Raw genomic sequence first — 16,522 nt, forward strand, 5'->3', positions numbered from 1 at the left:
CACACGTCACACGTCACACTTCCGCCACCGTTGCCCCGATCCATGCCAAAATTTCCACACAAACTCCTTGCCTGCCAAACTACAACCTCCAAGGACCCCCGGAGCTCCAGGGACCCCCAGGTGTAAAAAATGACCAAATGTGCAAAAATGGCTGCTCACGGGGAATTCCCGGGGACCTCCGACTCCTGGTGCTCCAGAACGGATGCAAAAGTGGTGGCGCCCCCAGTGGAGGACCCCCTCCACTGCAGCTCACATAAAATGCCTTAACTCGGGCTAGGAGCGACCGGGAGAGCCGGGACCGGTACCTATTCGTCCGCCTCGGCGGCGCGGAGACCCCACCCCTCATTTCTCACATGGCCCTCTTCTAGCGCCAACATGAGGCCGATTCTTGCAAAACACATTTTTGGACACTGCTCCTACAATTTTTGCCCTAAAATCAAGCAAATCGGTACACAGTATGTCTACACTCATCTCATCAACATGGATCTGTCCCATTTAGCGCCACCTTCAGGCCGATTTTTTAAAACACATTTTTGGACACTGCTCCTACAGATTTTGCCCTAAAATCACACAAATCGCACAGTATCTCTACAGTCATGTAATCAAAACGCATCTGTCCCATCTAGCGCCACCATCAGGACGATTTTGGTAAAACAAACTTTTGGCCTATTTGTGGAGATAAGCGACCAACGGTCGCTTATCTCCCGATTATCTCCAGATTAGGGAGTCTTACTGGTTGTATTCTCCACACTAGTATTCTCCCCATCTTGACAGAATGGTATATTCCCAGGTTCCGCAGGTCAGCTGCACAGGTGCAATGCATTATTGTTACAGTAATTGTGGCAAGTTTACTAACATGCTAAGTTTAGCTGCACTTGAAAAAACATTCCAGGCTGCCATATCCAGCCCAAGAAACCGTAGAAACCTGTGTAGTTTTTTCAGACATTGTGAAAATACTAATAGCCGATCTACATGCTCACAACGCCTCGCAGCGCGAGGCGTTGTGAGCATGTAGATCTGCTATTTTCACAATAGAACCGTGTTATACAAAATGTAATGCCTATTTTCCATGAGGACTCCCATCTTTGCCATACCCTAGCTTTTGCTGAACTGACACCACTGATTCCTTTGTAATTATGTTATACTTTAGCTATTGAAACATATGTATATGTATTTTTGAAAAATCTTTTTTTTTGGGCAAATCTTTGAATATATATTTTTCAAAGCAAACTTTTGTAACAAATCTCTGCTTCTGGGGGGGTCCCTGGAAACAACATATTTTGAGATGGGGGTCTGCGGCCACATACATCTTATTTTGGGGGTCCTTGACATGAAAAGGTTTGAGAAACACTGATTTAGAAAAAGGATTTAGAAGATATTTATAGAATCGGGTCAAAAATATTCAAAGACTTGCACAAATTTTCATTTTCTTTAAAAGATAGCAAAGATAGCAGATCTACAAGCTCGCAGTGAGCTTGTAGATCTGCTATTTTTCAATAGTTGAAGCATAAAATAATGGTAAAGGATATTACAGGCTGAAATTGTGAAAATAGCTGCATTCTCACAATGCCTCGTAACGCGAGGCGTTGTGAGAATGTAGATCTGCTATTTTCACAAAAGAACTATGTTATACAAAATGTAATGCCTCAACTCTTAGTGCTCGTCAGGGTGGGAGGTGTCCCAAATTAGAATATGATTATTTTGGGGGCCGCGGCCTGAAAAGGTTGAGAAACCCTGCTGTCTTTGTGTGTCGTACCTAGACGCAGCTATGACGGAGGTGTGTGTCTTTGTATATACTTACTGTTTGTTTAGACTTACTGCTTTCTTTTTTTTGGTTCTTTCATTTTATTTTATTTACATATCTACTGCATAGTACTGTGTTCTATTCGTCTGTCATTCAATGTTATATGAGATACTTAAATGGTTTCCTGTGGAAATAAGCTTAGTCTTTTCATGGATCTCCTTTTAGTAGACCTTGTACCAGTGAACTGTACCGTCATGAAACTATACCTTTTCCTATGCAAACTTCTAATAAAGTCTTCAATCAATCATTCAAGTACCTAGACACAGCTATGATGGAGGTGTGTGTCGTACAGCTATGACGGAGGTGTGTGTCGTACCTAGACACAGCTATGATGGAGGTGTGTATCGTACCTAGACACAGCTATGACAGAGGCGTGTGTCGTACCTAGACGCAGCTATGATGGAGGTGTGTATTGTACCTAGACACAGCTATGATGGAGGTGTGTGTCGTACCTATAGACACAGCTATGATGGAGGTGTGTATTGTACCTAGACACAGCTATGATGGAGGTGTGTATTGTACCTAGACACAGCTATGATGGAGGTGTGTGTCGTACCTATAGACACAGCTATGATGGAGGTGTGTATTGTACCTAGACACAGCTATGATGGAGGTGTGTGTCGTACCTATAGACACAGCTATGATGGAGGTGTGTATTGTACCTAGACACAGCTATGATGGAGGTGTGTATTGTACCTAGACACAGCTATGATGGAGGTGTGTATTGTACCTATAGACACAGCTATGATGGAGGTGTGTATTGTACCTAGACACAGCTATGATGGAGGTGTGTGTCGTACAGCTATGATGGAGGTGTGTGTCGTACAGCTATGATGGAGGTGTGTGTCGTACAGCTATGATGGAGTTGTGTGTCGTACCTAGACACAGCTATGACGGAGGTGTGTATCGTACCTAGACGCAGCGATGACGGAGGCGTTGAGGCCTCCATAGCAGGACAAAGCCACAGCGATGGGGATGATCCAACTCATCACTCCCAGAGCATGATCTGCAAATGTCTGAAACACAGAAGGATAGAGCTTCAGCAGCATACCGGTACATGCGTGCACACACACACACACACACACACACACACACACACACACACACACACACACACACACACACACACACACACACCACACACACACACACACACACACACACACAGACACACACTTTCTGCTGTGTTTATACTGTAAAAACACACACACACACACACACACACACACACACACACACACACACACACACACACACATTTAACATCTTTATCTGCGTTCACATTTAACAAGAAATACTTGAACACAAACAACAGTAGATGCACAAACTTGTGAAACTCATCCTATTTGGGGATACAGATCACGGGTACACCTCCTCCATACAGTATACTGTATGTCAACTGCCAATTATCACAGACACTGAACAGAATGTTGCCAGTGCCTTACAGTACAGTAGCTCTTGGCTTGGACATTCCTGCGATCCGCAGGCCTCTCACAACTGATTGATGGACATTACAGAGACTTCCAAATATGAACACAAGCCGTTTACATTTGTAACCATGCTGTATAATGGCATTCTTAAGACGTTGGTACTTAAGCACCTTGGTAAGGAATGCCTCTTCCAGATGTATATCATCGTTGTCGGGTGGAAACCTTGTATCTCCAAGTTTCAAATTTGTACGTTTGCAAAGTAAAGCCCTGCTTCATCGTACAAGGCCGTCACACAAAAGTAGTGAAAACAGCAGATCTACAAGCACACAACGCCTCGCGGTGCGAGGTGTTGTGTGCTTGTAGATCGGCTGTTTTCACTAGTTTAAACCATTTTTAAAATGAAAAATGCAAAAGAAACGGTTTTGGACATACAAGGTTTTCACCCGACAACGACGATATGCCACTTCCAAAAACACACGCACGCACGCACGCACGCACGCACGCACGCACGCACGCACGCACGCACGCACGCACACACACACACACACACACACACACACACACACACACACACACACACACACACACACACACACACACACACACACACACAGTGTACTCACCACAGCCACGGCATCACTGGCCAGTATAGCACTCATGTCCAGAACAGCGTAGTAAGCCACGTTGGTTAGAATGTAGATGGTGGTGACTATGGGCATGGAGATGGCAATAGCCAGAGGCAGGTTCCTTTGACAGACACAGTACACAGAGGAGCCTGATTAGTAGCCAGGTTAAAGCCGTGTTGTACTTTGGTTGGAACATTGAGGACTATTGCTGCCAAATATAGACGATCATCACACACAAAATCAGCTTTCTTTAAAGGAGTAGTTCACCCCCAAAATGACTTTTTTTTCTATTGATTAGTCACGCCATGGAGACTAGAGTTCAATAATATTTTTGGGTTTTTGTCACATTCCTAAGACAAAAAATGTATTTGAGTAAATTTACCCCCATTGATTCCGGATGGTGACCCGTTTCGAAACGGGTCCCCATCCGGAATGAATGGGGGTAAATTTATTGTTATCACATTTTTGTCTTAGGAATGCGACAAAAAACTAAAAATATTATTGAACTCTACTCTCCATGGCATGAGAAATCAATAGAAAAAACTACTCCTTTAAGTTCATTCATGTTAAAATTGTGATTATGAGACCTGTTTTGCCATACAATGATAGTGAATGGACTCGCCCTCTTACAGAATCAACAAATACATCGTGTTTGGAAGTCTAAAAAGCAGGCATTATGAATAGGTAGAATACCTTTTCATAGGTAAAAAGGTATTCAATTTCATTTTCAAAGACCGAACCCCTCTGTTTGTGGCTTTTCACATGCATACTTTCTGCATTGTTATTGCTGTTCTTTGTGAGAAAAAGAAAACTAACTTGTGGAGCAGGGGTCTTCAACAGGGGGTCCAGGGACCCCTAGGGGGTCCTCAGAGTTACTACAGGGGGTCCTCCAAATCTTTGTGTGATAGAAACCTTTTTCTCTCTCTCACTTGAACCCTACCGTCCATAATATATTCCAAGAACTTTAGCCACAAATAGCAGATCTACAAGCTCACAACGCCTCGCGCTTTGGCGTTGTGAGCTTGTAGATCTGCTATTTTCGGCAAATAGGTTTGGTGTAGAGGGGGAAAAGAGCAGACTAAGAACAAATTGAAAGGTCAAGTTAATTAAGTATTGACGGTTCAAGTGGTTAAATATCTGAAATTGACATGAATCCAAAAAATACTGAGGATCGTGCTGTCAAACAATGAAACGATATGGAATCTCTCGTTGTGGGGGTCCCTGCTTTATCACTCTCTCAACTAAATAAGGGGTCCTTGGCCTGAAAACGTCGGAGACCCCTGTTGTGGAGGTTGTGGTTACCTCTCTGGGTTCTTGATCTCCTCGGTGACAAAGTTGAGTGTGTCCCAGCCAGAGTATGAGAAGAGGGCTGAGTAGAGGGCCAGCGCTATGTCCCCTGGGTCTGTGGAGGACCCCTGGAAGGACGCCTCAAAGTTGGCCGTGTAACCTGCACACAGAGGGGTAAACCTCAGTAAAGCTCTTTGCACACAGAGGGGTAAACCTCAGTAAAGCTCTTTTCACACAGAGGGGTAAACCTCAGTAAAGCTCTTTGCACACAGAGGGGTAAACCTCAGTAAAGCTCTTTGCACACAGAGGGGTAAACCTCAGTAAAGCTCTTTGCACACAGAGGGGTAAACCTCAGTAAAGCTCTTTGCACACAGAGGGGTAAACCTCAGTAAAGCTCTTTTCACACAGAGGGGTAAACCTCAGTAAAGCTCTTTGCACACAGAGGGGTAAACCTCAGTAAAGCTCTTTGCACACAGAGGGGTAAACCTCAGTAAAGCTCTTTTCACACAGAGGGGTAAACCTCAGTAAAGCTCTTTTCACACAGAGGGGTAAACCTCAGTAAAGCTCTTTTCACACAGAGGGGTAAACCTCAGTAAAGCTCTTTGCACACAGAGGGGTAAACCTCAGTAAAGCTCTTTTCACACAGAGGGGTAAACCTCAGTAAAGCTCTTTTCACACAGAGGGGTAAACCTCAGTAAAGCTCTTTGCACACAGAGGGGTAAACCTCAGTAAAGCTCTTTGCACACAGAGGGGTAAACCTCAGTAAAGCTCTTTGCACACAGGCGCGTTTATCCACACGGATAAAACGGACAATTTCATTTTTTAAAAAGAAAACAATGATTCTCTATGACCTCATGCACACCGGATCCGAATTAGCCGTGCGACGAGTGGCTGCGGCCGTGCGTTTTCTTCTCGATCGAACCCAGTTCGATTTGTGCGTCTTGTCGCATGCGGTAAAAAACTCATCACTCCTTTTATGACTCCGATTCCGCACAGCCTTGCACACCAAATCCAATGCGTTTTATTCATGCCGCAAACGAAAAAAAAAAAAACGCAACTGTCCTGTGTGCCAAGGGCTTTACCCTAACTAAATTCAGACTAATGAACCTTCGGACTTATGGGCAGACCTCAACCTGGTATGTCCAAAACCGTTTGTTTTGTATTTATCATTTTAAAAAGGATTTAAACTAGTGAAAACAGCAGATCTACAAGCACACAAGGTGCGAGGCGTTGTGTGCTTGTAGATCGGCTGTTTTCACTACTTTTGTGAGACGGCCTTGTATGAAATTATAAAATATGAAATAATAAAGGTATCTATCTATCTATCTATCTATGAAGCAGGGCTTTATTTTGCAAATCTATCTAAAATTAGAAATTTGGAGATACGAGGTTTCTGCCCGACATTGACGATTTACTCAAGTATTTCAATACTTTTACTTCTACTCCCCTACATGTCAGAGGCAAATATTGTACTTTTACTTTTACTAGTTACTTTGTAGATTTGTAATTATAGATTATTACAAAACGTACATTTCCCACTCCAGCCCTATTTAAACTTTGTCTATGTGAAAAAAAAAACTGATATACAAGCTCACGTGTCATATACTGTAGATAGTCTATTTTCAAAAGATTGTAACACACATTTAACACACGTTCTGCATGATGAGTACTTTTACTTTTGGTACTTTAAGTATATTTTTATGCCAATACTTTTGTACTTTTCCTAAGTAAATCCTGAAAACCATACTTTTAGTTGTATAAGAGTGCCCTCACACCAAAATAGCTAGAGTGGAATCCGCCAATGCATTTCAATGAGAATGGAGCGTTTTTTTTCAGAAATCCTCTACTGGCAAAAAAACACTCAATTCTCATTGAAATGCATTGGTGGATTCCACTCTAGGTATTTTGGTGTGAGGGCACCCTTAGTATTTCAGAGTATTGTGGTATTGATACTTTTACTCAGTAAATAATGTGAGTACTTCTTCAACCACTGAGAGCAGGCATGTTCAAAAGTCTATTCTTTTCAACGTCGACTAGTTGTGAGTTTTCTGAACAACAACAACAACAACAACAACAACAACAACAATATGAACGTTATTCATAGTGTACATATCGAAACAAAGTTACAAAGTACATAAACCTGGAGGAGAATCCAACCAGACAACATAGCATTGCAGAAAGTGCAGTGTGAAATAAAAACAGTAATTACAAGAGATTAACCAAGGAAACCAAACGGCGCCGCCTCAGCCTACACCCTCACAACGGGCAAGATAATACATATTCTGTATGGACATACAGCATATTGGTCTGTTTTACATCTCTACACAGTGTAGTATGTTGTGTAGTATGTTGTAACAACGGGACCGTACCTATGCTCCCCAGGTTCTATGTTCCCCAGGTTCTATGTTCCCCAGGTTCTATGTTCCCCACTTACCCCCTCAAAAAAAGGTTCTATGTTCCCCGCTCAACTTAAAAAAGGTTCTATGTTCCCCACTTATCCAAAAATGCAGGAAACATTCATTTCTAATGATTAATAACAACTTAGGAAATTAGGAATTAGGAATACTAGTGGGAGAGGGGGCACTAGGGACATCTGGACACCATACCTTTGTTATGATTGGGCATCTGGTGGGCATTTGGACGTGTGGGCACTTAGGGGTGGAGACACCTGGGCAACTGGGCACCTAAATTAGGATTGCCCACATGTTCTTAGTGCCCAGATGTCCCACCATTTCCTGCATTTGAGTTGGGAAGATACAGCAGATCCTTTTTTTGGTTGAGAGCGGAACATAGAACCTTTTTGTGGGGAGGGTGGGTGGGGAACATAGAACCTGGGGAACATAGGGTGGACCCTGTAACGACTATAGGGTGCCTGGTGGAGTAGCCAGTCAATGCACTAACCACCACATGTAAGAGGACCCCAGTTTGAATCCAACTCCCGCCATGTCTCCCCCTCTCTACACTCTCCTATGTAAATAAAGCAAACATTGCAAAAGAAAAAGCCTCGTCAGACGACCCATTGGAAATATTTAATCAGCTGTTCTTTGACTATTCTGACTCCTTCCTAATCCAAATAACAAACAGGTAGACCCCTGGAATGGAGAAGGTAATGATATAGTGATTAAATCCCATCTATCGCAAGATATCCTAGGACAGGAGTGTCCAATGTGCGGCCCGGGGGCCAATTGCGGCCAGAGGACGTATTTTATACGGCTCACGGCTTTGTTACTAAATTGTTTTTCAATCAAACTTGAATTGCTACTTGCAAGAATTGCTCCCTATTGCTACTTATGTTTGATACTCTGACGTGGTGGCGATGATGGTCACGTGAGGAAAACACTGAATGGTTCAGTAGAGACTGTACACCTGTTACGTCCTGGCCCTCACTTGGCACTGTGGCACCCTCTCGTGGCACAGTACGTCACAGCAGACCTCTGAGTTCCAGATATCTGCACACCAGTCTCCCATTGGCAATCTCCTCACCTGGGCCGAGTCTGCAATCAGCTCCTGAGTCTACAAGATCCTGGCCAGCACACAGCTCTGCGTCAGATCCTCACCTTTCCACTCGTATGGTAAAGTACAACCTGCAGACTAGCTTTCCCAGTTTAGCAGAGCTTTAGACTGACTTTATAATTAGTGGCATTGCCCTTTAATTCTTGTGGATCTATTGCTGACCGTGCTTCTCCTCTCCTTCCAGTTCCTCAAGACCCCGGACCGAGTTGGAGCTGCAGCGGCGCCCACTACCCCCTTTTTGCCCCCCTCGTGCCTTTAACTCTGTGCTCCAGGTTAATAAACGCGCCCGGGTGGGCTTTATCCTTCCTCTGCCTCCTCCTTGCTGTGCATTTGGGTCAAACACACACCAGTCGTAACAGTAGGATCTGACCACCTAGACCCAGCCAGCATGGCAGAGAAGCCCCCACCTCTCACACCACTCCAGGCCCAAGGACAAGTTTTGGATCAACATTCCCGCCTGCTGTCCGAGGCATCCACAGCCGTTTTGCGTATACAGCAGGAGCTCCGGGAGGTTTCTACACTCCAGCAGTCCCAGGCCACTCAACAACAAGCCCAGGTTAATGAACTTACTTCTTTAGTTAAGAATCTCACTGTCCAGGTTGCTGCGCTCAACGCACAACTCACTTCATCCCCAGGCCTTTTGGCCTCCGTTTCTGTCCAGCCTGCCCCTGTGCCCAGCCGGGAGCCTCACCTTACTGCCCCGGTCCCCTATGATGGTACTTTTTCTCTATGTCGGGAGTTTCTCATGCAGTGTGAGTACGTGTTTGATCTTCAGCCTAGCATGTATTCCACCTCCCCCGCCCGCATAGCTTACATTACTAACCTGACTACTGGGAGGGCACGCCGTTGGATTTTCTCTAGTCGTGAGGGGTCTGCATTCTACATGCAGAATTACAAGGACTTTGTTTTGGAGTTCAAAGCTGTGTTTGACCACGACGTCCAGGGGCACAACGCCGACACAGCTCTCTCTACTCTCAAGCAGGGCTCTAGCTCTGTAGCAGATTATGCCACTGAGTTCCGCATCCTCGCCGCCCGCTGTGATTGGAACGAGCCTGCACTCCTCAGCACGTTCCTTCAGGGTCTGAGCGAGCCTACGAAAGACGCCCTAGCCGAGAGAGAGAGACCCACTACCCTGTCCAAACTAATCTCTCTCTCCATCTCCATTGATGAGCGACACCGTGAACGTAAGCGTGAGAGGGCATCCCAGCATTACGTTGCTTCCAAGCCTATTTCCTCATTCCCCACCAGTCACACTCGGCCTGAGCGAATTCCATCTGCCGTCTCCTGTCCCACAGAGGAGGACTGCATGCAGCTGGGCCAGATCCGTGTGACTTCCAGGGGTCGCTTATCACCAGCTGAGCGCAAGCACCGCAGGCTACACGGGCTCTGTTTGTATTGTGCCAGCTCAACACATACCGTTCACTCCTGTCCCATTCTCTGCTCCAAGGTGTCCTCTCCACAGACGCCAGGGGGCGTAGCTTCTCCCAGTCGGGGTTTTCGGGTGAGTCGTCTCTCTACTCCCCAGCCCCTCACCGCCAGTCGTGCCAGTTTCCCTGTCACACTCGCCTGGGAGGGACAGTCGTTCACAGTTCCAGCTTTCATCGACTCCGGGGCCGATGAGAGCTTTATTGACCGCCAGTTTGCCTTGAAGTTGGGAATCCCGGTCTCTGCGCTCCCGAGGCCTCTCTCTGCCTTCGCGCTGAATGGTCACTCCATGGGTCCTGTCACTCACCGGACCAAGCCCCTCACCCTCACTGTCTCGGGAGACCATGTGGAGGCCATACGCCCCTACGTCACTCACTCCCCGGGCACTCCGTTCATCCTGGGCAGACCCTGGTTGGAGCGTCACACCCCCCACGTCTGCTGGAGTTCGAGGCGCATTCTCAGCTGGAGCGCCGCCTGCCAGGTCTGTTGCCTCCAGCCCGCCTCGATCTCCGCCCAGGCTGAGCATTTTTCTGCCCGGGTTCCTTCCCGTCCTAAGGGCCGTCGCCGACGCCGGGCACACCCCGACGTTTCTCGCCAATCGCCAGGTGGCGATCCCTGGAGGGGGGGTCCTGTTACGTCCTGGCCCTCACTTGGCACTGTGGCACCCTCTCGTGGCACAGTACGTCACAGCAGACCTCTGAGTTCCAGATATCTGCACACCAGTCTCCCATTGGCAATCTCCTCACCTGGGCCGAGTCTGCAATCAGCTCCTGAGTCTACAAGATCCTGGCCAGCACACAGCTCTGCGTCAGATCCTCACCTTTCCACTCGTATGGTAAAGTACAACCTGCAGACTAGCTTTCCCAGTTTAGCAGAGCTTTAGACTGACTTTATAATTAGTGGCATTGCCCTTTAATTCTTGTGGATCTATTGCTGACCGTGCTTCTCCTCTCCTTCCAGTTCCTCAAGACCCCGGACCGAGTTGGAGCTGCAGCGGCGCCCACTACCCCCTTTTTGCCCCCCTCGTGCCTTTAACTCTGTGCTCCAGGGGAGTTCCGACAAGATGGCGACCGAGTAGGACGCGTTTGTTGAGCTCTGTGGAGGTGCATAGTTTTCACATTTTTTAAGCCCATTTTTTACTGCCTTTATAGTTCTTTTGAGACTTTAAACGCCCAAAACACTGGTGAGCGTCTGTTTTTGCAGTTGTTTCGTGTTTCATGCCGAATACGATTAACACGAGGTCGAGGAGTACCAGGTCTCCGACCGCAAACGCTGACAACATGGCCGGCGCAATGCAGGGCGACGCTGACGCTCCGGTTACAAAGAGCATGCTGCGCGAGGTCCTCAAGGAATCACTGAAAGAGTTTATGGATGGTTTTATTCAACCCATGATGCTTGGCTTGGAGAAGAAATTACTGAAGAAGATTGATGACTTCGGAAAGGAGCTGCGTCCTGCAGTCGCCACGCTGAACACGACCGTGGCTGAACATGGGGAGGCCATTGAGAACTTTGGTTCCTCCATGGACAGTTTGCAGATGTGTATCACTGAATTGGAGAGAAGATGTGCTAATCTGGAGGAGAAGCTCGTCATAGCAGAAGACCGGAGTCGTAGGAACAACATAAGAGTGATTGGGATCTCTCCTGGGCTAGAAAAGGCTGACCCAGTGGCCTTTATCCAGTCTTTTTTGCAGAAAACATTCCCCGACGAGTTTCCCGACTCCCCCCCGGAGGTGGATCGTGCTCATCGGACCGGCAATCCACGTTCTGATAAGCCAAGGGCTTTCCTGACAAGGATCCATTTTTTCCGGGTAAAGGAACGCATACTCCAGCTCTCCAGGAAAGCAGGCCAACTGACATACAATGGCAAAAAGGTGTATATTTTCCCCGACTGGTCTGCTGAAACATCAAAGAGAAGGGCAGCTTTCGGGCCAGTAAAGGAATTCCTACGTTCCATCACCGCGGAAGGAGTGAAATACGGAATAAGGCACCCGAGCAAATTCTGGATAACCGTGGATGAGGCGACTTCTACTTTCAACTCACCCAAGGAAGCTCTGGCCTTTTGCAAGGATAAGTTCAAGACTCCAGGTGCTGCGGACGAGACTCTAGCTACGCAGGATGATGAGACGACAGTTACAGAGAACTAACTTTTACCAGGGACACTTTTGCTTTCGTGATCGCGTGCTTTCAAACACATTCTGCCGATGTGATATCCTTTTGCCTTTAATGGACTGTTGGTAAGCTGGCTGAGACTTTGGAGATGACTTTTACGCAGCGTCTTTCTTTCCTCACTCTCTCCTCCTCCTCCTCCCCAAAGGGTGAGTTGTTAATGTAAGCCTACTTATTGTTTTGGACTCATCATCTGACCTGACGTTGTGTTTTCAAGTGTTTCGTTTCATAATACCTATTTTATTTGTATCGAAGAATAAGATATATTTTATTTTTTAACAAGATCTGTAAGCAGATGGGTGTTACTCGTTTTAATTTAGGTTACCGCAAGGAGAGAGGATTTAGGGCTGCTAAAGCTATAAGCATAATTCACTGTCTTTTTTGTTTGAATATAATGGACATTGTTCTTGTTATTATTGTATTCCTTTTCTTTGCTCTTATTGAGCGTTGTGCTGCTTACTATATAGGTCTAGAGGGTTTTATCTCTCTCTGTTAAGCTTTGTCTAACGGGTTCCGTGTCGCGGTTCAGACGGAGCCTGCTCTCTCTCTCGTCTTCCCTCTATGTCTCTCTATCTATCTCGGCTTTCCCTCTCTCTCTCTCTCTCTCTCTCTCTCTCTCTCTCTCTCTCTCTCTCTCTCTATGGCTCTCTCTCTCGCTGTGTGTGTGTGTGTGTCTCTCTATCTCTCTCTCTCTCTCTCTCTCTCTCTCTTTCTGTTAGGTAATGGCGGCTATGTTGGTTGTTAGTTTATGGTTCGTTTATGCCTCCTAAAACGCTACTTTCTCGGGTAGGAGGGCGAGACTGGGCTTTGGCCTTTGTATTGAGTAATGTAGCCTACTGTTTAAGGTGAAACAGATATAAATAATATGGTCTAAATTGTGAAGGCTCCGCGGTTCCAGAGACCACTCGCTCTCCCGCCCTTTCTCTATGTCTCTCTGCCTATCTCTGCTTCTCCTCTCTCTCTCTCTCCCTGGCTCATTGACTCGTTCTTTTTTTTCCTTTTTTTTCTAATCTCAATAGCTGGCGGATGTACGATCTCGTGGCGCGTTGGCTCTACGTGCTTGTGGATCCGCTGTCTGGGGGGGGGGGGGGGGGGGGGGGGGGTAGTTATTTACCTACTTTACTTGTTGTCTTCTAAAATGTTAATTTCTTGATGGGGGGAGAGGGGAGCTCTGTATTGGGATATTTATTTTGTAGTCGTGATTGGGTAGGTTCACTGTTTGAAGTATGGTAGTTTACTGTTTAAGACGGAAACAGACTTAACTAATATGATTGACATTTATCTAAGTTTGCACTGGCCTTTTGGGCATGTACAGGGAGCTGTATATGGCGCAGTATGCATTATGTGTGCTGTGTTGTATATGGTTTCCTGATCATACATAACTGTGTTTTATGTAAATACTTATGTATACAGACTTTTCTTTTCTTTCTTTTTTTCCCCCTTCTAATTAGTAATTGTGGTTTGTATACATGGATGCATGGGGGGGGCTGTATGTGGCGCAGTATGCATTAACACTGTGTGTGCTTTGCTGCATATGGCCCCCCGGATGTGCTTTTAATTTCTATTTCTAACTACATATATAAGTGCATATATTTTTTATATCATATACACTGATTTCCTTTTTATTTATTTTTATTATTAATATTATATTAGTGCCTTGTCGTGGTGACAGCCTTATTTCCACTTATCTGTCACAAGTGTTTGGTTATTTGCATTAACGTGGCTTATAGGGCTTTATCACATTCTAAGTGGGCCTAGTGCTGGACTGATTATTATTATTACAGTTGTTATAGTCCCCTCATTTTTTTTCCCTTTATTCTTTTCTTTTTTCTCTCCCCCTTCTTTACTAGAAATGTTAACATACCATTCTCATTTATTTAAGTGATATGAAGTGGGGAGATTGATCATAATTTGAGCGGATGGAATGTTTGAGAGCTATTCAGCCACAAGAAGGCACTTTTTTGTTGTTGTTGTTTTTACTTTGGTGATCTGTTATATATTTACATAATCACCAGAGGGCAATGTATGGTTACTTTTGGGCAGTTACTTGTTTGCACTCTCTGACAGAGTGAAATGAAGGTTGACTAATAGGTTGATGGGGTGGGGAACTGTTTTTGTGCACTCTGATGCTAATGGGGTTTTCCCCCTCAAGCTTCAATGTTATGTGTTTTTTTATGTTCGTTTGATGTTGTTTTTTCCTTTCTGTTCCTTTTGGGGTTGTTTTGTTTTTCTGTGGGGAAGGTTTGTTGTGAGGGACCAACTAGGAAATTCTAAAATGTTCTACTGTGCTTGCTGTGCGTATGGTTTGAACCACAATTATGACAGAATATAAATTTCTAAGTTTCAATGTAAGGGGAGCGAATATACCGCATAAGCGAACCAGCATTTTGGGGGTTTTGCGATCTAAATCAATTGACTTTGCATTTATACAGGAGTCTCATCTTTTAAAAGAGCATTCCAACCGATTGGCTAATAAACATTATCGTGTTTTAGCCTTTTCAGCTGCTTCTTCCAAAACCAAGGGAGTAGCCATATTGGCTAGACGTAACCTTAGGTTGGATTTTTTGGGTGATTGGTCTGACGGTGACGGGAGGATAGCTGTTGCTAAAATCCGCTTGGAGGGTAAAATGCTAGCACTAGTCTCTGTGTATGCTCCAAATGTTTTAGACAAAGAGTTTTACAAATTACTAACTAAAACCTTATTGGAACTGACGGATTTCAAAATCATTGTTGGTGCTGACTTCAATGCAACATGGCAACATAACCTAGATAGATCCACTGGGGTAGAAAGCAGAGAACAAGCACTAGCGTCTGCAGAACTACGTGCTTGGGCAAACTCAACTGGCTTACTCGACATCTGGCGTTTAATGAACCCAACGGTTAGAGATTTTTCTTTTCTGTCGGGTAGGCATGCTTCATTCTCTAGGATCGATTACGTTTTTGCCCCTGTTAGCTTGTTTCATAAAATTGCCAAGGTAGAGTTGCTCCCAATGTCACTCTCGGATCACAAGGCGGTGCTGTGTGTTGCTTCACTGAAACAGGTTATAGATAGAGCTCCTAGATGGCGGTTTAACACCACACTGCTGCGCGATGCGGCATTTGTAGCTCAGTTTCAAACTGGTTTGCGCGAATTTATAAATATCAATACAGGCTCAGTTGAGGATCCCAGAATTCTTTGGGATGCAATTAAAGGCTTTATCAGGAGTAATACAACCCTCTATGCGTCCACTCAGAGAAAATTAAGGTCAGCCAAACTGGTGGAATTGGAATCTCGGTTTTCTACTTTGGATAATTCTCTCCAAAATAACTTTGATGTTAGTACAGCAACCCAGAGAGAGCTAGTTAAGAAAGAAATTAACTCCATTCTCAAGCGCCGCTCAGAATTTCAAATGAAACGCACAAGGCAAAACTACTATTTTAATAGTGCAAGACCCAGTCACTTACTGGCTTTACGTCTTAGATCCAATGAGCATTTTGCTGATATTGTTAGTGTCAAATCAACAACGGGAGCCATGGTTACAGAACCCAAAGAGGTCAATGCCACGTTTCGTGCTTTTTATGATGAGCTCTACACCTCCGAGGTCATTCACGATGATGCAGTATGCAATGATTTTTTATCCAACATACAGTTACCAACCCTTAGCGAGGCGGATGCGGAAGCCTTAGATAGACCGCTCCATCTGGCGGAATTACAGGAAGCTGTGCTCGCAATGCGTAGGGGCAAGTCGCCTGGTTTGGATGGGATACCCCCTGAACTTTATGCCATCTTTTGGGAAGATCTAGGTCAGCTGATGCTAGACATGTTTCGATATGCAATTGAAAGTGGCTCTTTCTCCAGGGATGTGAATGTAGCTATTATATCATTATTGTTGAAGAAGAACAAGGATCCCACAGATTGCGCAAGCTATAGACCGCTTTCACTTTTGAATTCTGATCTAAAAGTTTTTGCTAAGGTGCTTGCGCGTCGCTTGCAGGGTTTTATGACCACCTTAGTACACTGTGATCAGACAGGTTTCATAGGAACTAGACTAGCCTCTGATAATGCTAGACGACTATTGCATATCATCGATAGGGCTAAGGAGCTGAGGACCCCCGCCGCAGTGTTGTCGCTCGATGCGTTGAAAGCATTTGATCGTCTGGAATGGTCTTACCTGTGGGCTGTACTAGATAAAATGGGATTTGGTGCTTCATTCATACATTTTGTTAAAGTACTTTATTCTAATCCGTCAGCGATGGTCCTAACCGGTAAGATCTGTTCGCCGCTATTCACG

At 45.2% G+C, this 16,522-nt stretch overlaps 1 protein-coding gene across 1 annotated transcript in view; it reads right to left on the reverse strand.

Annotated features, from left to right (window-relative positions):
* slc7a6 (solute carrier family 7 member 6) overlaps window positions 1–16,522 on the reverse strand; it is a gene marked incomplete at its 3' end in the record, with an annotated part of 29,046 nt that overhangs the window by 4,055 nt on the left and 8,469 nt on the right. Inside the window, exons 3-5 of the mRNA XM_080729729.1 lie at window positions 5,163–5,307; window positions 3,858–3,981; window positions 2,717–2,820 (exon numbers count right to left, since the gene is read on the reverse strand). Of these exons, the coding sequence (XP_080585855.1) occupies window positions 2,717–2,820; window positions 3,858–3,981; window positions 5,163–5,307 (373 nt within the window). The remainder of the gene's footprint in view (window positions 1–2,716; window positions 2,821–3,857; window positions 3,982–5,162; window positions 5,308–16,522) is intronic.

Source organism: Nannobrachium achirus, assembly GCF_963921795.1.
Source record: "Nannobrachium achirus genome assembly, chromosome: 7".
NCBI classification, from domain to species: domain Eukaryota; kingdom Metazoa; phylum Chordata; class Actinopteri; order Myctophiformes; family Myctophidae; genus Nannobrachium; species Nannobrachium achirus.